This window comes from Limanda limanda, chromosome 13, assembly GCF_963576545.1.
Source record: "Limanda limanda chromosome 13, fLimLim1.1, whole genome shotgun sequence".
Taxonomy (NCBI): domain Eukaryota; kingdom Metazoa; phylum Chordata; class Actinopteri; order Pleuronectiformes; family Pleuronectidae; genus Limanda; species Limanda limanda.
Genome location: NC_083648.1, coordinates 6290473 through 6316464, shown reverse-complemented (window position 1 = coordinate 6316464; position 25992 = coordinate 6290473). Strand labels below are relative to the sequence as shown.

The following is a 25992-nucleotide window of genomic DNA, read 5'->3' as shown; positions in this document are numbered from 1 at the left end:
GATTTGTTTTTCTTTCAATTAAGTTGTACAAAATAATATTACATTTTACAGTCTGTACAGGATAATTCAACCTTGCACAGTGTACAAGTTAACAAAAAACAAAACCAAAGAAAGAAATGAAAAGAAAAAACAATACATTTTATCTCTCCCGTCCGTCCGTCCCCCCCCGCCCGCCCGCCCTCCCCTCCCCTCCCCTCCCACCAGTATCTCTAAGCTAAAAGGATGGTTTGTGTGGAAAAAGGAGGCAGGTCCGAGTCCGTGGAGGCAGCAGGGCTAAGGTGCACAGAGCTCAGTCCCCTTTTCCTTCATTGAAATCCTTCGTTGCGTCGCCGCTGTCGTATATTTCTGTCGTATTAATCTCTCGCTCCACGTGTCTCTCGGCCGCTCGCTCCACCCTGCAGCTCGGCAAGCTAACATCGTGACAGGGTAATAAATATTGTGATGCTACATTGTGTGTATGCTTCCTCTGGAGAAAAAACAACAACAACAACAAGAACAAAAACAAAAACAAAAAGTTATTAAGGAACCTGATGCAAAGTGCATTTATCTCTTCATCCACTCTGCAGCCCGCCGACCCCCCCCCCCCTCGTCCACTCCGGGTTCGCCGGCGTCCAGTCGACTTCCACGCGGAGAGAGGACGCAGGTCGGGGGGGACGACGGGGTAAAAGAAATTAAAAAAATTAAACGGGGGGCAAAGGTCATGGTGGTGATGCCGGCTTTATCCAGCAGGTGACACACGAACATAAACACACGTACATGCGCTCACTCACATGGCATTCCTCCTACTCTTCATCACACACACACATTAACACACACACACACTGCCTCTACACTGAGGTCCTGTAGGTGTGTTTTATGTTTCCACACCCACCAGTCCAGGTTCAATGACAAAGCCAAAACAACAGAAGAACAAGAAGGGGGGAGAAAGAAACCAAAACAAAAAAAAGGAGGTAGCCCAAGGCTTAGTGGAATGACAAAAAATCAAGGCATTTAAAAAGGAAAAGAAAAAGAAAGAAAAAGAAGCGGCACACAACAACTTTGTTCCCCAACCTTCCTTTTACATCGGTGAAATGGGGATAAATCAGTCCCAGAGAAAAACAAAACCAAAAAAAAGAAGAAGTACAAAAAGCTAAGAAGTTAAGAAGAGGAAGAGTATTTGACACACTTCAGTAGTACTTCATAGTCCTCGACAAGAGGGGTGGTCAGGGGGGGTGTTGAGGGTTTCTTTGGGGGTGGAGGAAGGGTGAAGGTTCAGGGTGAGGAGGAGGAGGAGGAGGAGGAGGAGGAGCAGGAGGAGGAGGAAAGGTTCGTCAAGGATGCACAATGGTGGAGAAAAACACAGAAGGCTGACGGAGGCGGTCTCCCATCACAAGAGTTCGTACTGCCGCAGGTGCATTCTCTGGATGATGTCCCGGCAGTCGTTGAACACCCGCCGGATGTTCTCTGTGTCCACGGCACAGGTGAAGTGGGGGTAGCAGTAGTGTCTGCCGTCGCCGCTCGCAGTGCTGATCCGCTGAGGAGGGAGAGAGAGAGAGAGAGAGAGAGAGAGAAAGGAGAGAGAGAGAGATCAGACGGATGTCACTTAATCTGTGATAAGAGCAGGAGGTGATGAGCTCAAGCTCCTCCAACGAGGCTCTTATTCACTTCTCTCCCTCTAACAGAGACATAGAGTCGTACTTACACAGCTCACTTTGAAACAGTTGGTTTAGTAACAGTGAGCAGTGAATTACAGACCAGGAGCAGCAGACAGAGGCAGGAAGTGACGTATTAACTCCGCTGTGGAGATCACGTGATCATGGTCACAGCACCCCCGACACCAGCTTCAGCTCAAACTCTCTTGACATCCTCGTAAGTGTCTTCTACGCGTGTGACACCACTTTTTCCGATTTTTCTTTTTGTAAAGTTCTTGCAGTGAATCCAGTGGAGGATCCCCTGCTGTGTTCACACATCGACTTCTCCTGGTTTTCTACGGATGTTTTACTCGGAGGCCAGACGGATAAAAACCTATAGAAACCGTGAAGCGTCTCACTCTGACATTTGCCTTCACACATGCTCGTCCTCCCGAGTAAACACTGAGGAGCTGCAGAGTTCGGTGCATGTGAGAAAGCAGCTCTGGTGAGAGAAGGCCACAGAAGTGGTTATTCAAGTTCGACATAAATCACGCAGGTGGTATTTGTGTTTGGCTTCAATCCAGCGACGCCGAGCAGAAAACACAATTAAACGGGACGAGGTCGCTCACGTCTGAACATTCATCGTCTTTACCACAAATTCAAAAAAACACTCCTGACACACGGCGAGGCACTTACAAGAAACTCGTCTCGGATGAAGAACTTTGCTCTCGTCACTCTCGGGTCCTCACCAGGTTCAGGAGTTGCTGAAAGGACGACATGTTGACAGTCAACACAGATTCAATAAGAGTCAAGCTGTAGGAAGTGTGCCAGGACATGGGGACACCAACCTTCATTTGGTATGGTGTAGCGAGCATATTCAGGGAAGTAGTCTTCAATTTTGGATTTTCCAGCTAATACTTTCTCAGCCAGCATGTCCTGCTTGTTCAGGAATAATATGACCGATATAGTGCGTAACCATCTGGAAAACAATGACACAAAAACCATTACAGTATATTAGCAGTGCATGCACAGGGCTCTAATGTTAAAGGAACAGCTGAGAGTATTTACACCTTAGACAGTAGAGGGAGTCACAGTAGAAATGACACAGCAGAAGTTCTCATGGACGTAAAATTACCTCCTGGGCTCAGATTTCACACACGTGTCTGTCTCACCTGTTGTTCCAAATACTGCGGAAGAGGTCCAGGGCTTCCCGTAGCCTGTTGGTGTTATTGTCTTCCCTTATTACCATGTTGTAGCTGCTGCTGGCCACCACGAAGATGATAGCAGTGACGTCTGCAGGGACACCAGGGAACAATGTTAACAATCCAATTTCTAAGATCACACGTTAAAGACAATCTGCCGAAGTGGCAAAAGGCCAACATCAGAGACACGCTCATCGACAAACCAAACAATGTCAAGTATAGCTGGATGCATTCCTTGTAAGTGATGACGACAGGATGATTGTCACACTTAAGTCTTCAAAGGATTCCTAAATTACAATGTGAACCCATAACTAGCCACATCAAATGTGACCGATGAAACAAAACCTGCTCCTTAATAATCGAGGGCGGCTCTTTGACATCTAAGAGGTGAAGTGATGCTGAGGTTAAACGTGACTGGAGGAGGTGTCTCAGGTTTATGATCAACACTGTGGCTGTTTGAAGAAAGACGAGAAGAAGTGTGAAAAGTCTCACCGTTAAAGCACTGGATCCATTTCCTCCTCTCATCTCTCTGGCCCCCAACATCGAACATGCTGCGAAGGAGACAGAATACTGGGTCAGACACAACAACACACCCAACGCTGCCCTCTTGTGGTCACACTGTTCACATCTCCACTGGGACGGGCCTGAGGACTCCAGGTACACGCTGTACTGTCGTCGTTGGGGGGTCCTGGCTGCAGCACATCCACGCACCACTTCCTTTAAATTGTAATGACTGTCGGTATAAATGCACGTTTTGATTTAGATCTCCACAAGAAATCAGTTTTCTGTTCGAAGCTAAACCTGCTCCCGGCCTAAGGTCTAGTTGGAGAAAAAGAGATTTCTGGATCTTAATGGGACCAGTCGTGGGGAACATGAATAATGAATGAATGAATAAATAATATAAAGAACGGCTTTATCTGCACGGACCCGGTACCCTGCGTGACCCTGGCTGGATGTTTGAGAGTCATCACAGCTGAAAGACGTGGAGCGCTCGCCCAAAAGGAAGTCGTGTCCCAGAGCTTTTTCATCAATCATTGGGGGGGGGGGGTGATATAATTTGATACAAAGACTCGTTTCAGACGATAGAATAAGTCTGTTGTGTCTGCGACGGTGGAAATGGGTCATCTCATCTGACATCATCAAAGCAGTTACGGAACATTTACTCTAACCTTTATCTGCAGCTCTTATAACTGCAGCCACTGGTCAGTAGGTTTGCAGTCGGCTCAGAAGCCAGACGATTCAAATCGGATTCCAGACCCTTCGATTTAGTTTCAGTTTGATCTTCAATCCTTTTCTTCCATTCGGTTCCAGTTGTTTGTTTCCTGCATGGTCTTATTCTGCGGCCATTTCAGACTCTGACTTTTACGGTCACTAAAATGACCTGTTCCACCTCCTCACTAGCTGTTCCAGCACTTCATCATTCAATGCATCCATTATCTATACTGATTTTCCTTTTGAGGGTCGGGGGGGGGGCTGCAGCCGATCCCAGCTGACTCTGGGCGGGAGGCGGGGTACAACCTGGACAGGTCTCCAGCGTATCAGTTCTAAAATAACAACTTACTCTCACGTTCACACCTTCGTTCAATTTAGAGTTTCCTATTGACCTCTAACCCCAACAAGCAAGTCTCTGAGAACTTAGAGTCTCAGGAACTTTCTTGCTTTGAGGCGACTGCCTACTCTGAGGGGAAACAAGCAGGGACCCCCCCCCAGACGCTATGTGAAGGGGGTCCGTGTGCGTCCCTCCACACCAGCACTGGGGAAGGCGAAGGAGAGTGAGGCTACGTAACAATAAAGACTCTATTGTCACTGAACTGCTGCAGACAACAACACAACAAACCTTCCAGCTTGTTTCTGTGCCTCAATATTCCAGCGCTCCTTCTTTTTCTTCTCGTTTTCAGCCTGCTTGTGTTTTTGACCTTTTTGGATTCTCTGAACATTTGTACTTTGTTTGCCTCTTGGATTTCTATATCATAATTTTTCTGTTACTCTAAGTTATGACGCTTTACCCCTGACTCGTATTCTTCGGTTCCTTTTCCCCCAAAACTGTGACAGATGACGTTCTTTTCCACCTCAGTTTCCAGCCGCAGAGAAAGTTGAACTTCAGTGTTTTGTTCAAGGACAAGTTACTGTTGCAGGATACGAATCAGGTTCAACAGGTTTCACCAAGTTCAAATTAAGACTTTTTAAAGGTTACTTCAGTTTGTTGGTGTTAGTGAGGCCAAGAGCTTCAAAAGTGTGCAAATCGCCAATTTAAGACATTGTAATACCACATAGGATATCATTTAAAACGTATTTCACAATCATGTTTAAAAAATATATTATCGATAACCAGATGTTAAGCTCAAATAATGAATAATGAAGGTGCATTAATTTAATAACCTATAGTTAATGTTGTCTGATTCCTGGCTGTTTATAACAATTGTCCTCCAGTTAATTCATTCATCATTGAACATCACAGGATCCTTAACGGGCAGCAAAAAAAATGAATGGATTGATGAATGGAAGGATTTAAAAAATAACTGACAACTGATCTATTTAAAGCCAACACATGAACTGTAAAGTTAAGCCTGGAACAATAGTACTTTTTGATAAAATCCCAAACAGACATTGTATAAATAGCGTTAACTGCCTCAGGCTTTTCAAACTCTTTTATGGATTTTGCAGATGTTTGGATTGACCCCTGTTTCTGTGGATTGGGAGATTTGGAAAGTTCAAAGCAGTAAACAAGTTGGTCGTCACCATTTCTTGGTACAATAAAGGATGAATAAACAGAGTGTTTAAGTAACATCCCAGTAAAAAGCTGAGCAAGGACTTACTGAAAGTTCACTTTGTCTACTTGGAACCTCGTTTCAAAAATCCCTGAAGTTAACACTCTGCAGCGTAACAGGTCCTGTAAGAGATTCAAAGCAGAGGAGAAATACAGATCAGTGGCGAACATTAGAAAAAGTCAGGATTTTGAAGGCTATTAAAGCAAATGTCTTAAAAACAGGGGAACAGGAGGACTCACCTGGTCCGTTGGTGTGTACTCGCTCTGTCTTACAGAGTCGATTCTGTCCAGGAAACTGTAAAGAGAGAAACAGAAGAGACTCAGATTTAGCCCTCAGGTTTTTGTTTTACAAAAGCCTGCGAGGAAAACAAAATGAATTAGGATTATACTGGATAAAAAAAACAATGTCACCACATCAGAAAACTAGGAAACACATGACAGTATTCTCCGAAAAGGGGGATTCCACGAGAGACAAAACCAAACCCTAAGCTTCTCTCAGAAAAACATGAAGCCACTTTCACTGTAAACCAATCTAAAAACAAATGAATCCATTTATTGAACCTTCCATATGTTACAATTCTTCGAATCTGAAATCCCTCTGTTGTTCAGTTCATGTTCATGTGATCTACAGTGAATCCTGCAAGAGGCAGCCGCCATGTCTGACTCCCTGTCAGGCTCGACAGGCCGCTGTTAAGGCGGATGGTTACCACAAGAGGGCAGGCATGCTCAGTCTGAGCTATTTTTGTCTGTCTCTAGCCAGAGTGATTACATAAGGCGGTTATTGTGGAGGTTGGACAGCTTGCTGTTGCCTCTCTTCACTACAGAGAGAGCATGTGCAGCAGCAGCAGCAGCTCGGCCTCTCTGCAGAGCAGCAAGCAGACTCAGGATACTGAGGCTGGGGACACACATCACTCTGGCCCCTGGATGGTCTGGATCTCACCATGAACACGCCCCAACAAGGACGGCAGGAGGGCCAGGATGCATACATCTAATCCAAAGACTGTGTAAACATCAATAAAAGAGTCCTTTGACATTTAATAGGTCTCCTAGGCACAATTTACATCTTTAGCCTAAAGCTGTTAGTGACAAACTGTTGGGGTCAACAGTGGTTTGAAAAAAACTGGGGCCAAAAGCAAAAATACCAGTGAAAATTACTGTGTTACCGATTAGTTTGCAAAGATCAAGTCTTTAAAGTCACATAAAAGGGGCAAATAATAGCAAATGTTATTCATTAGTCTATAAAAATAAGCTGATATGAGCCTGAAAACTTTAATTTCACATAATAAACACTGCAACAATAATGTGCATTTCCTTTTTTATTGTATGCATACATTTTTATTCAATTCAATATTAAATCTGGTTGTATTTGTTAATTTGTTTTATTCACAGTTATTCATATAACAGGGGTAAACTGTAACATATCAAGCCTCAATTACTTTTCTTTGTATTAAGAGTTTGATAAATGCATCTTCAGATTTTTCTTTTAAAATATATATATATATACACTGTAGCTATCGGCCGGCCTCTAGCTCCCAGTTAGTGACTCTGGTACAAAGGACCAAACAGCTGACTGATTCTCACCATCCCTCATCTCTCAAACAACCGTCTGTGGCTTCAGGATCCCACAAGACTCTCAACATGACTGCAGCATACAAGAAACCTGACGCACTAAAGATTAGTGGTCGGGGTTTGGGTTTCTGTATGTTTCAGTCTTCGGTTCAAGCTCAATTCAGCCCTTAAAAAAGTAGCACACCTAACACACCCATCTAGAATTAAATGGCGGAGAATGAATGCTCCATTATGAACCATTAGGTAACAGAGACAGCGCTCATGTGCTCTGACAACAATGTTTCCATCGCAGCGACTTTATTTCTGCCTCGCGTAGTCCACACAAAAGGAGAAGTAAGGCTATTCCTGAGAGAGCACTCCACTTTCTCACAGAGTTCATGTTCATGTGCAGGACGTGGTTCTCCCGTATCAACAGACACAACATACAGTACAGAGAGAAAATGTGACTATATGCAAAATGAGCCGGCTATATTCACTTCAATATCAAAAGCAAAAGTAACTATCATCTATTTACTCACTTTTATTAGACTGATAAGTTTTTAAGACGACAAGTACACGGAAACAAATATCACCCCCGCCTTTAGTGAGATCTAAAAATTGCCAGTTTATTATTTTAGTGCACAGAACACTATGTATTTATTAACCAGCTGAGATACATGTGCCAGGTAATCTCCACAGGCTGATCAGAGGTCTCTTCTAGTGTGTAAAATCCCCACAATGCTTTTCTTTCAGGCTGCGGAGGCCACAATCCAACTGATTTACACCCCGACCTTCCAACAGTGGTTACTTTCTGGTCAAGCTGCAAGACTGAACTGATAGATCTAAACGCTAAACTCCCTACAGATCTTAAACACTGAAAACTGAAGCTTAAAAACACGGTGTGTTTATCGTTTTGGAAAACAATATTCTGAAGAACACACGTTTGTATTATTTGTGCCGTGATCTTATGCATTGAGGTGCGAGCGGTTTAACTGATTTCTTCTTCTGCAATGTGTCGCAAGAAAAGAGCAAAGATTAGAGAAAAGTAAACAGAAGAAAAGAAAAATACACACAAACAAATTTTTAATACGAGATATTGCTCGTCTTGTTCTTTATCCAGGATGTCATTAGATTAAGAGCTGCGATAGTTTGATAAGAGCTTGATTTTGACTTTGTTTTTGTTAAATAATATTTTAAACAATATGAAATCTGATCAGATTTCAACCTTTCTCACGACAAGATTAGCAGCAGAATGTTTAGGGATCTTTGGACATGTGATAAAAACCAAACTATTAAAAATGTTGAGACATTACATATACTAAACGATTTATAAAAAAAGAATCCACAGAATAATCAATGATGAATTTAATAATTAGTTGCAGCATTTCCCTCTTTAGTTCATTATCAATCATTTATCAAACAAATTATTTCAGCTCGACTTTGATCCTCCCTAAAATCATACAGCCATCAAATGCCAAACTTATAACAGATTCTCAAAACTGGGAATCAAACACGTGGACGGGGGAACGGTGTTCTTCGTAGCTTGAAACTTAAAATACTAGCAAATGTTTAATTAACCATCTGAATAGGTGCTGATATCAACTTCTGTTTCTTTGCTTTGTAAAAGATAGAGAGTGAGTTTTGGTGGGATCTAAATCTAAATCTGAAATCCACCCGACAACACACAGGGATGTGGTAACTTCAGTCACACAACAAGCTGGGTCAAAGCAAATCACACAATTAACTGCATCTAGTTTGTTCAATTAGTGCTTCTGTGGAAACCAAGACGAACACAAACCAATCAGACTGCATTTTTTAAGAGTGGTGATATAAAGAATCACATGTGCTCATCTCGCCTGAGCACACACATACACTCAGACACACACACACACACACACACACGTATTCACACACACACACACACACACAGACACACATATGACCAAACCTCAGGAACCTCCAGCTTTTGCCCCATCACTGCAACAATGTGGGGTTTATTTTTAGCAAGCCTTCCTTGCAGAAACCTAGCTAGGTTATAATTACTGAGCGCTTTGTGACTGCCATGTGACAGAAGTACTATTGGTTGAGCACCGCAGAGCCAAATATAGCCCTTGTACCCAGCAAGGAAAAAAGGATGAGGAAAAATTAAAAAAAAGAAGCAGAACAAGGAAAAAGGAGGTAAAAGAGAACATTGATTAGCAAGTGGACGACCAGATAATGTCCGACCAGGAGGGTTTGGTGCAATTTTGAGGGACTTTTCTGTTCTTGTTGAAAGCTATAAAGTAAACAAACAGCTTTCAGGTCCAGAGAATCCTGCAGTTTGAGTTGGTTTCCTTCAGTTTCCGGACACAACTGCTGGCAGATCGTTGTGGTCAGTCGAAAATTATAATTCATTTTATACGAGTGCTTTCTCTTAGAATTTCCACTTCAATGTCTGTTTCCGACGATCAAACAACATTAATCCAGCTGTTATTTCTCCTTTTATCTTTTTTTTCAAGCAGCCTTCTACTATTCCACAACTATCTGGTCTGTGCCTCTGTCAGTGGGGCTGGGCCGTCTCTCTGTATTTAGCCAAAACACATTGTACTCGTCCTGCGGGTCAGGCTGTGTTGCTATGTATAGGCTTTGTTGTGGACAGTATCACTTGACTTGGCCTGGTCTGTCTGTGTTGTTGGCCTCATCTTTCCGTAAAAACACAGACACAAGCGTGAATACATGTCGAGAGACGGCTCAGGAGAGTGTGGGGGGGCCTCAGGCCTCAGGACCCTCGTGGTCCAGGTCACATGTTGCTGCCCATTGAGCAGAAAAAAGAGGTAGAGGGAAGATGGTGGCGGTGGTGGGGATGATGGTAAAATAAAAAATGAAAGTGCTTCATAGCTTTATACAAGCGCTTGTGCCATTATGACTCTTCTGGACCACAACAAACAAATAAGCAAAGCGAGCGTAGATACAAATAAAACTTATAAAAAAGGACTGCAAGAGTTTAATTAAAAGGTTAAATTGTTGTGTCAGCATGTGTCTAAAAACAAAGTTCCACTCATGAACATGTAAAAAAAGAAAAAAGTAGAGCCAGTGAAAAGATGCAACAACGCTGAAGCAAAGCTGGAAAAACGTCCCCCTCCGACAGTCAGTCAACCTTCACACCAACCAGCAGCACCCAGCCTCATGTGCTCATTTGATAATTGGGTTGACTTTTTACAAATAGTGGACCATCTTTAATTAGCAGAGCAGAGGATCCAATCAATAGTTTCCATATTTTGAGCCGCTCAGGCCAGCATAATGGACTTTCACTTCAGTCTCCAACTGACGGGTGACAGCGCTTTGGAACTCACTGCTGGACACGGCAGCATCACACGGCCAAAACTTTATTTAAATCTTTCCATTTATAGGTGTACACATATTTTTTTCAATCATACATTTACTGGAACTCAGTTGCGTTGTGTACAGGCATCACCTACACTGACTCAAAGTTCATTTACGGCAAGTTGTCGGTAAATGGCATCACTGAGGCGACCACACTGTTTGACAAACAAATGATGTCCTAGATGTGCAAAAGAAGAAACATGACAGTCACACAAGCAACTGCTCGACACTAAACATGACACTAAGCAAATAAGACACAAAACAAACAGCATCCAGGGTCACGTTTTTAAATCGTGAGCCTGGCGCTCCAACTAACAACTTTCATGATCAGTCAGTTTATCCTTCAATTCATCTATTCATCATTCTGCGTATGAAATAATAATAATAATAATTTCCTAGAATCAAAGGTGACCAACAGTCTGAGATATTGAATTTAGTACAATATAAAAAAAATCATATCAGAGATTTTGTCTTGTAAAGAAATACCAAAACTTTGGGACTTAACAGACAAAGCATTTCAACTCTACTTGATTCATCTCTAATATAATGTCAGCTTGAAAACTTGTCCTTTGTAATTCATTTGTCGTCTCTAACAACACACCCTGTCTCCGATAAAAAAAACAGCCGCACAACAAAAGCTCATCACATAACACTAGGGTTTCAACAGGGCGGAAATTTCCGGTAAATTTCCGGAAACTTCCGGTAAATTTCCGGAAACTTCCGGAAAAGTTTACGCAAATTAAACGCTGAACATCATTCAAAACTCTATTTTAAAGATGTATGGAATGCAACACACGCTGCACGTTGAATTTCAACCCTGCACCGTGCATTTCTCCATCACATGCACAGATAATTCCCAGCATCCTGCGAACTACAGCAGGGCTATTGAGGCCACACTACTGCATTAGCCCAGAGACTAGTCAGGTAAGTTTTGATGATATTACTGGGGAAAATATATTAGCATGCTGATTTAGGATTGTTCATCTGTTCATCTAGCCTATTTCTATTAATTTATCCACCAATTGTCAAATATTTTTAAAGACGATTCCTATTGTTTGGCTAACTATTTATATCTCTGGCATTGCATTAGTGTTTTTTCAAGCTTTTTTCTCAACTTATTCTACAGAACAATGCACATGTGTGGAGACATTTCACCCCAGCCAATGTAGAAGGAAAGGCTGTGTACATTTGCAAATACTGTGCAAAGACCTATGTTAAGAATGCCACAAAGTACAGAAGCATAAAGTCAAGTGCCCAAAGTTTCCTCAGGGCTCAAATCAGCTTATGACAAAACAAAATGTTTATATTTATGTCTGCATATGACAAGGTAAATACAGTTAGTATAAATTTAGCACAAAATTTCCAGATTATTCCTGTATATTCCCATGGAAAGTTTCCAACCTTGAATGTTCCTGGAATTTTGCAACCCTACATAACACACAACGTCGGAGGCATGGAGCTGGTCGCAGCAAGCACAACCCTGTGCAGCTCCACCACAGTGAAGGTGGAGCTGTGAAGGATCCCGGTCACCTGGTGGAAAGATCTGAGCCCAGGGTTCAACTCATCCATCCAAACAGGAACACGGTGCAGTTTGGAAGATGGATCTGAAACTAGACGAATCCATCAACGGCTCAGTGGGTACTTCCTAAATATAGGAGCGAGAATGGAGACACTCCTGAAAGTCAAACCAAATCTTGTGTAAACAAAAGTGCCTGCTTTATCTCAAGGCCGCCAATTCGCCTTCCAGGGCCGCATCAAGTCATGGTTTTGAAAGGTGTTGTATAAAAATGTTAAATACATCATCATGCCCTTTTGTCTCTGTTCAGTGTCGACGTTTAGCATTACATTACCTCTGCTTAAAATAGACCCCGGTCCCCAAAATCAGTGTTTGAGCCACAGTGGGGCCCGAGCTCGCTCAGGTCTCACAGTGGAACAGACTTATAGGTTTCTCTAAAAAAGATTGAAGCCAGACATCGATATACTATCCTCAGCTACTGAATTAGTCGGTGACAAAAATAGAAAACCGAAGTAAAAATAGCCAAATAAACAATATCGAGCAGGTTTCTATTCTCTCGCCTGCAAACAACCGCCTCCGTTTCAAATTAGTTATTCCACTAGGAAATCAACCGGTGACCGAGGGAAAATTAGCTTTTGCTCTTTTCTCCTAATAAAAGCTCAATAAGCAGCGACTAATATCAGACAGTGAGGTCAGTGCACATTGCATAAGTCTGAATCAAGCTGTGCAGGATGAACTGGCAGGTGATTAGTAACACAAGAGGACAGAAATCCCAATAAATAAATGAGTTCATTTCATTTAAGTTGAAGATTTTAAACTTGTAGATTATCTGGATGTATTTTGTAGATGTGCAGGCCTGTGTGATGTTTGTGTAGTTTACAAACCAGCCTCCAGGTGGCATCCATTCGCTCCTGCTGCATACAGCCTCTCTTCCTCACTGACCCTGCCTGCTTTTAGCAGCTGGGTTCCCATGGCAACCCCAGTCAGTCCATACCACTCCTCTCCCTCTCTCTCTCTGCCTCTGCCTCTCTCTCTCTCTCTCTCTCTCTCTATCTATCCCCCCCGTCTCTTCCTAAGCCAGGCTGCACTCGTATCCTTCCATTCCCAGACTCTCCCATACATCAACACAAAGCAGCACCATGCTCTGTGCTGGCCTCCACATCGTATGTGTGTCACCGTCTGTGTGTATGCATTCGATTCCGGGGAACAGCAGAATTTAGGCCCAAGAAGACAGATTTTTTTGGAGAGTGTTGCCGTTTTTTTAGCACAAACCCCAAAATAAGTCTGATTTTCAGCAAAGAGAGTACTGTAGTGTGTTGTTTGTAGCATTTAGAGAGACACACACAAAGTTAGTGAGTCTTTGTCCCAACCTGGCACACACAGTGTCAGTTGTGATGAATAAGACGCACAGGGTTATACGAGTTGAGAGCTGAACGCTGGGGATAATTGATAAGGATGCCACAAGTCCCAGAGCAGTCAATAGCAGTCCTGTGAGATGGGCCCAAACCTCACAGCAGCTTTTAATGTACTGGGGAGCAGCTAGTCTGTACAAATTACCAAATTAGTCCACTCGGTCGTGTCTGTGATGGCAGCAGATCTGGGGAAATGGATTTGAAGTGATTTGATGTGTTGGTGATTAGTGGGATATCTGAACAGATTACTCAGAGTACAGTGTCATTACTTTGACTACGAGCAGGTGAGTTCAGGGTCAGCGGACGACACGGGTACTGCAGATTATTCCAGTGGTTTATTGTACAAAATAATAATACTACCCTAAGCTGATGCATAACTCTGCTGATTGCAATCCACGCGTACACAGCTCTAAGATGTGCTCAGTCTATCACACCAAACCCTTTTCTGTGGTTCATTTGCTTCATCGCTAATTTCTCAACATACTGGACTGCTCAGTAAGAAAAAAAACTCAAAACGCCTCCCTCCTCCCTTGTTGCAAAGCCCAGTGTAAAGCAGCCCATAATTACACAACAAGAAACTAAATAAAGTCACATTGTGCAATTAAAAATACCACAACAATGCAGTCGAGCCAATGCTACTATGCTAGCGCACCCAGTGTTTGTGAGCACCGCCTCATCCAATTCCATTCGATTAATTTTCATTTGTATATCCACAGTCATAGCTTATATTACCTGACTGCACTTTACCTCCAGTGTGAAGGCTCTGAAAACAAACTGTAAAGCTACAATGAGAAAACGGAGCATGGTTATTGGGGAATGGCGACTTCTCAAATCCATCTGTAAATGTTCGATCTGATCAGCGATATCAGCGTGGGCAGCAAACAAAGATTACAGCAGGACATCTGTGTCTGGTAAACCTCTTCACCCATTACCTGCTCATTGTGAGACATAACGGGGGGATCGAGTTTCTTAATCACAATCATGTATAACATTTGTTTTTTTTATAAATGCCCTGGTTAATGATGGCATATGTAAGGGAAATGCACTAAAACGGCTGCAGTCAAGAAACGTAAAAGCTAATGTTGTTCTCGTTAAATGTTACTCAGGCAACTGTTTAGTAAACCTGCTCCATTTTTTATCTGGACGCTGGAGAACTTAAGATGCCTAAAGCTCAGAGCGCCACCTCACCGCAGTTCAAAAACTGTTACTGTAATATTATATATGACATAGGTCCCGTTTAAAATCCTCTAACTGCTTGTGTGTGTCTGTGTGTGTCTAATCCTGATGAAAGCAAAAAATGACAGCACTCTATATATACTGTAGCTGGTCTTTTGTGATGGAAGGATTGTTTAGGCATTATGACAATTCATATTATAATTTTAGTCCATTCATTTCCATATTTACAAAACTACAACAGGTTTATGTTTGTCACTGTACACTGATGAACTAAGTGCTGTAGTGTGTCCTGAGGCGAGTGATCGCACCGTGCGCCCCACAAAATGACACTGGTAAAAAACTACAGGTATAAACAGAACCAGCTGACAACGTGAGAGAGTTTGGCTGCTCACCAAAAGCTAAGTTGAAAGTATGTTATACTCACAAAGACAAATTGTCTTCGGGGAAACTACTTGGATGATTGTTCAGTTTCCAAAATAGTTACAAACTAATTCTCTGTAACTCAACCACCAATCATTTAATGGGCTTGTTTTGATAAGGAAGTTAAGTTGGGATTGTCACAGACAAAAGATAAAAAGCTTAACAGAGCCACATGAAAAGTACAAAGCTAAAATCACTGTACACAGTCAACAATACGTACATACACGTAAACCCCCTGGAACAAACGGTCTAAACAGAAGCCTTTCAAAACAAATCCACAGAATCATAAGACTTTAAGGGTTTTGACGAAGTTTCCAGTGTTTATGCTGCAGCAGAAACAGGAAGACACATTACTAAATAAATATAATTACTAATATGCACAAAGCAGCATATAAACATTACGCCTTTGTTTAACCTGTAGCAGCTGTAAAAACACAAAGTGTGGACGGGAATTAAATTTCTAAATAAATATTGATTTTGAGTACAGTACAGTATCACTGTGAGGAACCACAAAGGCATACAAAGAGGAACTAGATACGCCCCTGACATCGCATATTATCTTGTCAGGACACTTTAAGATTGATACGGACCAGTATTTACTCAGTGGTTATCAGTACGGAGATGCTCCAGAATCCCAGGTTAAGAACGCCTACAACAATAAATCATCCAACCAAAAGCGTTTGTGCTGGAGCCGGATGTTTACTTAATTTAGCCTCCGAGCTACCTCCTTCAACCTAGCCTGATGAAGCAGGCAGCGGCTCAATCCGTCTGAGGAAACAAACCAGTGACAGAAAAATACAAAATAAACCATTTCTATAAATATCTACATGCCTGCCTCTGACCACATTCCACAGGAGGTGAAAGTTGAGGTTTGTTTGACTAGTGGCGGAGGTGGAGGGAGACCTTGTTGCCTGGGTGTGGCTGGACGCTGCTAGCCGTTAGCCTCGCTGCTAGCCGGGCCTACAGGCTTCACAACCTGAGCATACAGTGTAAACACAGGCAGGCCCAGCTCTGAGCCGGCGCCAGGAGGGGTTCCACATCAAATGTGATAGAAAACAAAACATGCTAATGGTAATGCTAAGCACACATGGTCATGTGCTTTATTTTTTTTTGGGGGGGGGGGGGGGGGGTTGTCTGCATGACTCCCAGTCTGTGGTTGCTCGCCCTGACAGGCAGGAGAGAGTGAGGAGCTGGGAGCCCCTGTCATGATTAGACAGCAAAATGTCTCCTCGCGTGTCATACCCTGCTTTGATCAATCCAGCCCCCCCCCCCCCCCCCCCCCCACTGTCTCTAACAATGTGTGTGTTGTGTGTAGTGTGTGTGTGTGTGTTTAGTGTGTGTCAGAGTTAGCAGGAAAGAATATGGGGGCATTAATACACTCGCCATGATTTGTTTATGTCAGGGCATTAAGAGAAGAGAAGGTATGGCGAGGCAGTGTGTGTGTGTATTCACTCACTCCCTCTCTTTCCCTTTCTCACACACACACACACACACACACACAAAACCAACACAGAGGCGTTTTGTGTCTCACCTTCTGCTACTGACCTTCCCTTTGTTTACAGCGCATTGCCGGGATACTCCCTTTGATTCGGCTGCGCACACGTGACCCTCCGTTTCTGCTCTGCAGTACTGTTGCTAAAAATAGCTTGCCCTGGCTCCACAGCTAGTTTACATAAGCTCTAAGGGGGGTGGGGGGTGGTGGTGGTGGAAGGGGAGGGGGAGAAAAGGGAGCGACAGGGGGGGGGGAGTGGGGGGAGCCTCGATGGAGAGAGAGAGAGAGCGTGAGAGAGAGAGAGGAGGGGGTCTATGGACGACCATTCCACAATCTCTCTGCAAGAAACCTGCAGCGCCACTGCTGTCCTCCAGCAGTCTGTGCCTTTACACTCCTGGTCAACAGCAGGGTGTGCGTGTGTTCATGTGTGTGTCTGTGTGTGTGTGTGTGAGAGATAGAGAGAAAGGTATGTGCATGTGTCTACGTGCGTGTGTGTGTGTGTAGTCAGCACACACTAACAGACTAGCAGATATCCGCCATTCACCAGCCTCACTCTGTGTCTCTGTCTGTCCTTTAAAATGGACGCACATTTTAACCCAAAAATAAAAATCTATTTATAGCTACAATTCTCCTTCTTTAAGTGGGACATAAATTCCCATTTTCCTCTGCAACACTGTTCACGTTTAAGGACAGAGAGACAAAAAACTAACAATTAACACAAACCTATAATCACAAACCTAACAATCCGAACATCCTATATTTTGACATGTTGACCAACGTTTGTTTTTTATTCTCATGCATTTCAATAGAGATTTACACAAGATATACACTGTTCAAGATGCATATCTTGTTCTATAGAGCAGTGCGGTCTTTCCAATGTGATCCAACTTACTGACGAAACAGAATACAGTCTGTCAGAGCCTCTGGTCTCTGGAAACAAAATAAAAACACACCGGCAGTGTAGCTAATCTTGTGACATGTAGCATGCTATGCTGAGCAGCTTTAGGCTCTCTTAACCATTTCCAAATGCACCAGGTCAGGCCGATAGCTTACGCGTCTACAACTTCCACAACACCCAGCAGAGCACGTTAAAACACTTAGCTAATGGACAGAAACAGCCATTAACGCTTACAGTAACACTAAATCTGAGGCCCTTACTGTTCAACGTGAAGATGTTAAATGTTTAAATGATGCCACCGCCCCACACACCACTTTGGAAAAGACTTCATATAGGGAAAGACATGTGTTCTCATGTGTTCTGCAACATCCTCTATCTGTCGCTTTCTGGCCTCAAGAGAGGACTGAATAGACAGAGAGAGGGAGAGAAAGAGAGCGAGAGAGGAAGAGGGATAGTGGGAGAGAGAGAGAGGGAGAGAGAGAGTCAGTCCCACAGGGGGCTCTAACAACCTTAAGGACAGTGGTTTGTGAAGATGGAGTCAAACTGAGCTTCCAGTAGATCAGATTCTACAGTTCAGCTCAAAACCACTCCTTCCTCTTCCTCAGAAATCACGCACACAAACACACAACTACACACACACACTTCCATAGTGCCCCCTTTGATTATTTCTCAGTCAGCTGACAGCAGGGTCATCTGATTTTAGCAAGTGACACAAAGGTTTTTGTTAATCTTTCCTTTTATGATTCTTTTTATGAATAAAGTGTTTATTTTTTTACGATTAGTTTAGTTATAATTATGATTTGAATTCAGCCACAGTAAACATTCGAGTCAACATCATTTATTCTGTTCTTGAAGAGGAAACAGATAAACTGAGCTGAAAAACATTTTAGCCTTTTCAAGAGTTTGTTTACTGTACGTGGATAAAGCACTAAACTACATGACATGAATGTAAGAAACTTATGTATAAACAATTCATTTACATTCAAAAGCACTTTTCAAAATAAGATAAGTGCCGTTTCATAATCTTTTGAGGGGTTGAATCTGAACTACGGACGTATTTTTACTGATTGCTTTGCATTTTGATAGTTATGTGTTCATCTGTAATATTTGCAGCAGTGTTTAACATTGTGGAGAAAGTTAGTTGTGCTGCTGCATTGTTTGTAATTTTCCTCTTTCCCCTAATACATACTAGTCCATCACTGTCCTTCAGATACAGACTTAACATTATAGTAATCAGTACAGAATGTGATCGTCTAACACACTTTCAGCTTCATACTGTTTAAATGCATAAATTCAAATAGTGACTTCAGCCCTAAAGTGAATAAAACAATACAGTCCATAAAGGTTTAACACAATTTCAAACGGTGCTCTGGCTGCAGTGAGACAAACATCCCAGTGGAAAATCCATTTCTCATGCATTAAAAATAACTTGATAACCAATCTGAAAAAAAAAAAAAGTTTTTTATTAAGTGATAAAAAACCGCGCAGATCAGTTGAGACATGTTAAGAGACACCCGGAGCTCAGCCTTATCCCCTGGTGCTGTTTGTACATCAAATCAGCTAAAACATGAAGAAATCAGGCAACTTATTGGTGACATAAAAAAAAGCAGTGGTGACATGCAGCCAGTGTATAAATATCGCTCTCTCGGGCTCTTCCGTGAACAGAAGAGGCTTCTTATTGAGGAGAGCCACTGTTTGCGAAGCGTAGCCCCTCTGTTTCTGTAGGAGCTTCAGGGGCCTGGGCTGGCTGACAATACCGGCCATTCTTAGAACTTTACTGCCCCAGATGACTGTGTCAGTGGCCCCCAGGCTGGTGACAGAGTCCCGTGACCAGCACTACACCCCAGCCCCAGCCTAGGCCAAGAACCAGACCCAGTCTTAGATATGTCTATCAACAACCCGGCCCCATCTCCAGGACTGCTGGAGACTGGTCCCGTCCCAGCGGTGCCACTCCATCCTGGGCCATCCACACAACACTTCACCCTCAACTACACTGCTGCTTGTGAATTCAAACATTCCTCATAGCAGCATTATTATTTTTAAAGTTAAATGTTTTTAGTCCAGAGAACAGCAGAAGACGAATTCACTGAGAATAACTTCACTATTATTTTACCTTTTTTCACCTTAACCATGAATCGATCAAGTAATTTGCTGAATAAATGATAATGAAAGAACAAAAGTAGCTTTACAACACATTCTGAGCTGTGTGTACTTAACTTTAGGTATTTAAAAAGCTCAAAGGAGTTTTCTGTGTCAATAACATTTGTGAAGAACACTTTTCCAAACCACACTTAAAGACCAAGCCTTTCCCTCAAGATAAAACCTCTGTTCCTGGATTTATTCTGTATATATTGTATGTGTGTGTGTTTTGCATTCTTATGTGTATTCGTGTGTGCGTGTGTGTGTGCGTGTGTGTGTGTGTGAGCATCGTGTCGAGCGACGTGATCAAGGTCCATTCTTGATGGGACTTTGGCAATTAATAACTAGGAAGTTTCCGTTAAGTGAATCAGTCACATGATTAATTTGTTTGAAAAGACAAGGACATCAAAATATGGGTAACATTTGGTTAAAGCAAGTAAAGGCTGCAGGTTAACGAACAGATCAACTAACCTACCACTTGTTTTCTTGATTATGTGTTATATCTTTTGGACTGTGAGTGTCAGAAAACAGTAAAAAGCTCACGTCTTTAAATTGTCTCCCAAAATTTTAATCATTATATAAATAGTTTCAGGTTGTTTTTTTGTCATTCACCTTATTAACTAGTCAAAAAAATGTTTCAGTTATAATGAACACTAAATTAAGTTTTACATTCTTATCATTCTATTACAGTAAATCAGGTTAAATTCAATCACAAGCTGGCGAATTAAATATTCCTCATCAGTGTCCTCTTTTTCACTGAGCCTTTGGGAAAAAAATATGATGTTTCTTAAATAATCCGTCCTACTTTATCAAATGAGACTATATACAAATATTTTAAAGAACAAAAAGTTTGATTTTAGAAGCATATTTCTGCATCTTTAGCAAACTCGAGTCGTAACACTCTTGTTTCCTAGCCCAGTATCAGCTCTACCTCTGTCCAAAGCCTCATTCTTAGTGCAGGAAATAAACTCTATTGCTGTATCACTCTTCATAGCCTCATTTCTCCAGTTACATTCACAGACTCCAGCTCCATCCAGGGCAGCTCTGCTCAGCCCCTGCTGCTGTAACCAGACATCCCAGCCACTGCGCACAACAACAACACACACAGAGATTCATCACAGCCCAAACATCATCCAACACTGGACAGTAATCATCCGACTACAGTTAGGAATACCTCAGTGCATGAACTGTGTCATGAATTCTCATATTTGCTGGGGGACTGCAAACAAGCACTCACACACAAGAGAGAAAAAAGTGAGAGGTTCAGATTTGCGTGTGAAAAAATGTCCATCTAAAGCATTGCAATGGAACCAGCCCACTGCAGCCGAAAATAGCTTGTAATCAATCAACTGGCAGACACATATCTGTGCTCTTAAAACGTATAAATGTGCAATGCAGAGGGCAGATCAATGGGTGACAGGATTCCAAATGCATCGATATGGACATGCTCTTTGGCATAACAAGCGCCTGCCATCGGCCCAGGCCTATTTCCTGTGCCTCTGTCCAATGGGTCGCCTGGCGCTGGAAAAAAGATTCTGCCAGGGGAGCAAGGTCTGTGAAGGACAACACGGATGAAGCGGCAGAGGTATATAATGTGCCTTCACAAAATATAAACACTACATATATATATATCTTCCCCTGTGCTTCGACGGGGATTTCATGACACGGTCCTAGAGCGTTAGCATGTTAGCTTGCTGCCTGCCAATCTGTTTCTACCACAAGCAGCAACATGTAAACCAACTTCCTCTACAATTTACTTTCAAGTATGACTGAAAACACTGTGATCACAGACACAATGAGGAGTCAGCAGGTGTGAAGAACAAGAATAAAACGTGAAATTACAGCTTTCTGAACTGAACATCGGTAGATAAGAGGAACAGGGGACAAAATCAGAACTTGGAAAATCTAATTTTCTGCACACACAAGAAAAGTCGAAATAACATAACAGACCATTCACCAAAATATGAGTTAAATCCGGCCAGAATCCTAACTTGTGAGCTGTGCTCCTTTCCCCTGAAACCAGTTGGCTGCAGAGGCCATCTGCCACTGTTGCACAGGATAGCGGCTGACAAAGTTAAGTGTAGTTAAGTGATCATAATAACAATAGATGGTGTGTATGTGTGCATGTGTGTGTTTAGGTGTGTGTGTGAAGTTCACACCGACAGGTCTGCTGCCATGTAGGACAGAGTATCTCTGAATGCCCTCCATCAGAAGAGTTCACACAGAGGTTAAAACGGAGAGAGGAAGTAAGTGAGAGGCCATGTCGTCTGACAAATACCAGACTTCAATCAAGCACATGATCCTGACAAAAGACATATATTATGATGTTTTTACAGAAGAGTGAGATTTGCTGCAAATTGCAAATATGAAAACTGAACATTCCCGATCTAAAGAGTCTTTCTGTATAACTGAAAGCTTTTGAGAGAGTCATTTTCATTCACTTTCATTCTCAAAAAAATCTAATATGTATATTAATACTTTAATGTAGACAAGATCACCTGAGTAACAAAACACAAATAATCAACAACTGAACTGCCAGTCAAGACACACAGTTTTGTATATTTGTTAAGTTAAGTACCAGTTTCAAAACCAATGCACACACTCCAACGGAAGAAAAGTCACACATAAACCTGCAGCGCTCAATCTAAATAATGTATTCTCTTCACTGTCTTCATTTCACTCGGTTAATGTTTACTTATGTCACAGGACAACTGTATTTTCAGGGCCTCAGACAAGCCCCTGTGGTGTCAGTTACTAATAGAGAATATGGTTTATGAATTCAGCATTCAAAAGACCAGTGTGTTTACAGATGTTTGTTATACCGCTCTGTGTGGTGTCATTATGATACTGGGATATTAACTTAAAAATAAAAAACACACACACACACAAGATGCTCTTTGAGATATTGTGCAGTCGCAGCGCACACAAACGCAGACAGAGCAGAAAAGACAAACACAGGCCCTGGACTGTAACAGCTCCACCTTACAGATTCATGTGACTCTCCAACCATCACCTGACTATCTCTCCCCTTTCTATGGAAGCTGCTATCAGGCAGAGCAACCAGGGAAGACTTGACCTAGAGTCAAATGTATGTCCAAGGAACGGAAAGACAATCAGGAAAGACGCTTAAAGCATGTTTGTCTACGTGCTATACCATCTTTAAAAAATAAAAAAACACAAGTCTACGCCCATGTAACACAGGCTCACAGATCGCTCACAACAAGACAATATCCCCAGTCACTGATAAAGTGGGCCTTTGACCGGAACCCTCTGCGATAAAGGGAGACAACCTTTGGGATGGGGAGGGGACAACTTTCAGTGGACTGCACTCCGGAGTCTGCACCGTGTGCATGTCCTCATATTTACATGTGAATCCAGAGGTGAGTCAGAGAGGAAGCAGAAGGAGAGCACAGAAATCAGTGAATCACTTTGCATATCCAAACTTCCTTTTACCGACAACAGAACTCTGCTGTTTATAACCAGCTCCCCACGGTGGCCCACGGTACTGTAGGCGCCTTCCAAACAATCTGGGGCATCAACCTTGCCACACAGGAGCCATCAGAATTTCATAACTACAGTATCAAAAGTACGATGCATAAAAAAATATATATAAAAAACTTGACCCACATTGCTTTTGTCCAAAGAGACACACTGAACTGTCTGTCTATTATCTCCACAGGTTGATTTTTACGCCCCTCAACAGTGAAATAATAAAAACTGCAGCAGCTTTACAGTCAAAAAACATTATCAATATAAATCCACTGAACTCTACGGTTGGATAAAACGAATACAGGGCGGCGCAGGCTTTGCATATCGCCATGGTGAATTGTCAAACATGCAGACGTGAGAAAGATATACAGTGGAGTCCAAAAGTCTGAGACCACGTTTCCCATTATACAACTGCTGCTTGCCTTGCCACACCCAGAGTAAATACATCTCGACCATATCCACGCATGGCACGACACCAGCACACGCTGCACAGCTTTCACCTCAAGCGTGACACGACAGACGGAGCGGCGTGACAATAGTTCGAAGGGCTGTGAAAGTTGAACCGGCTCACTTCTCCTCCTCACGGTATCTTATAGCTACACATACCTGAGTGCATACAGCAAAGCATGTGCTCGAGAGCAAATCTTTTTTTTTTTTAACCTCTTTTCGTGAACAGTCTTTTGCAAAGCTCAAAGTCGCAGCAGTAAAAAAAAATATCTTCAAGTTTTGACTCACTATTGTGCGCAGTCGATGAGCTGGTACTCATTGGACCTCTCAAAGCAGGCCTTCACTCCTTCGTCATCCCACAGCTTCTTTGCGTGATCAAAGAACTCCTGAGGGGAAAAGAGAAAAGAAATCATGAAGAAACAAACAAACACACATAACTGTAACCTGCCAAATGAAAACATGGTACATACGTGGTAGATATTAGTTTCTCTGGTGAACACATTCAACTTCCATACCTAAGATTATACCCTCTGATGACAAAATATACATCAGTTGAACCCCTGCAAACTCACAAACACTTGTTTTACAGCTACCTACAGTAAATATGCACTTCTGCCCGGCACAGCCACCATCTTCTACTGTTGTGAACAGGGACCAAGGCCTTGTTTTGATCAAGCTCCACCACCAGCAGGAGCAGAAAAACTTGTATTTTTAATTCTAGTCAAACAAGTGCCGGGCACCAACAACTGCGTGCAGCTTCCTGGAGTGTGTTAGGTACGATCAAGCCTACAGACCCCAGCCAGCAACCTGTGCAGGATCCATTGCTCAATACAGTTGGCCAGTGAAACCAGAAATTATTGTTTTTACATATCTGTGTGTGTGTGTGTGTGTGTGTGTGTGTGTGTGTGTGTGTGTGTGTGTGTGTGTGTGTGTGTGTGTATGGATTAAACAAGTAAGATATATAACGTGCTGACTAATGAGCTTTTAAATTATGAGTTGGCATTTTTGTTTTCCAACTGTGGACGGTGCCAGGTTAGCTGTTCCTCCTTGCTACCGGGCGTTACGCTAACAGATATCCATCTCTGTGTACTCCTGGAAATGTGGAAATATTTCTTTAAATAGGACGGAAGTCACAAAAACAAATTACTTTATGGAAATCATCAAAACCGGAGCACAAACTACTCAACAGCTGACATGCAGTTAGTCTTACATCACATTATTACACCTAAGAGATTGTAAGAGTAAACATAAACATCACATCCCTCTCATTATGGCCTTAATTATAGATTATTTTCACTATTAATTAATCTGCATCAAAAGTCTGCCAAACTAAAAAAATAATGATTTTATATTTCCAAAGAAATATATATATTTTTTAAACTTATATAGTAATAAGAGTACTCCAGTAGTAAGTTACTATACTCTTGATGCAAAGATTAGTCCATTAATTGATTATCTGATTGAAAGGAAATTGGCTTTTATCTTTTTTGATGAGTGATTCATAGTTTAAGTCATAAACAGCCAACAAATTTGAAGCTTCCATGTTCTCAAATGTGAGAATGTAATGTTTTTCTCCTTTGTTTTACATTTTGGTAAATTCAATGTGCGATTCGGAGAAATCCAGGTAGGTCTAGAAATGTTCTCACTGTTTTGTGATGTGTTATATAACAAATGATTAATCAATTCAGTCTAGAAAATTAAAAGCAGATAGTGAAAATGATTTTTGTAAGCCTCACCCTGAGCAGAAGCAGAGGGAGGTGAACTGAGTTTCTCGTTCACTTCCTCAACACACGTTTATCTAACAGTTCCTGAAATCAAACTCATGACTTTCTGGTCACAAGCTCTCTCCTCTAACTCTAAGCTAAAGCAACAAAGGTGGTACACTTGGAGGATATAGCCTAACAGTGATCAAATTTAGATAACTCCATAGAATATAAAAATATATGAATTACGTAAAATATAGCCAGCACCCTTTGCTGTGCAAAATCCATCCATAAGCCTGATGCTGTAAATGGCTATACATAGTCTCAGTGCTTCAGCTGACTTCCTGCTCCTGGACAATGGGGAGCATTATGAGGGGAACTCATCTTATCAATGACTTTGAGACATTTCCCAGGACTCTCTGTATGCCCCAAACAAAGATGATTGGGCTAATATCCCCCGTCGCCTTCTGTGCACGTCTTTCAGATGGGCTCCTCCTCTCGCCTGGAACCACCACATGACTCTCTGCACTCAGCACTGGCTCTGCGCTCTGACTGGGGAGAGGGTGAAAATAGCCCCGAACCAGAGCGAGAGAGGGAGAAGGAGCCTGATAAATGATCACATGCTCCGGGAGAGCTCCTCTCGGCAGATCCGGTGATTAAGTTCAACATGGAGGAAATCCACTGATCCAGTCCACAGAGAAAGTCTCACACAGAGAGACAGATGTGAATAGTGGTTTACTTTTTTTGTTACAGATAAATATAGGCTCACTCTTCAGGCATAAGTCAGGAATAACCTAAACACTATGATGC

General features: G+C 42.3%; 1 protein-coding gene across 2 annotated transcripts in view; it reads right to left on the bottom strand.

Annotated features, from left to right (window-relative positions):
* Positions 1–200: 200 nt before the first annotated feature.
* The window catches only part of LOC133017965 (guanine nucleotide-binding protein G(olf) subunit alpha), a 47156-nt gene continuing 21364 nt past the window's right edge, over positions 201–25992 (bottom strand). For both annotated transcript variants that reach the window (XM_061084237.1, XM_061084238.1), the window contains exons 5-12: positions 23768–23865; positions 5820–5874; positions 5629–5702; positions 3305–3363; positions 2783–2903; positions 2459–2589; positions 2307–2374; positions 201–1513 (exon numbers count right to left, since the gene is read on the bottom strand). In XM_061084237.1, the coding sequence (XP_060940220.1) occupies positions 1367–1513; positions 2307–2374; positions 2459–2589; positions 2783–2903; positions 3305–3363; positions 5629–5702; positions 5820–5874; positions 23768–23865 (753 nt within the window). In that variant the 3' untranslated portion in view covers positions 201–1366. The remainder of the gene's footprint in view (positions 1514–2306; positions 2375–2458; positions 2590–2782; positions 2904–3304; positions 3364–5628; positions 5703–5819; positions 5875–23767; positions 23866–25992) is intronic.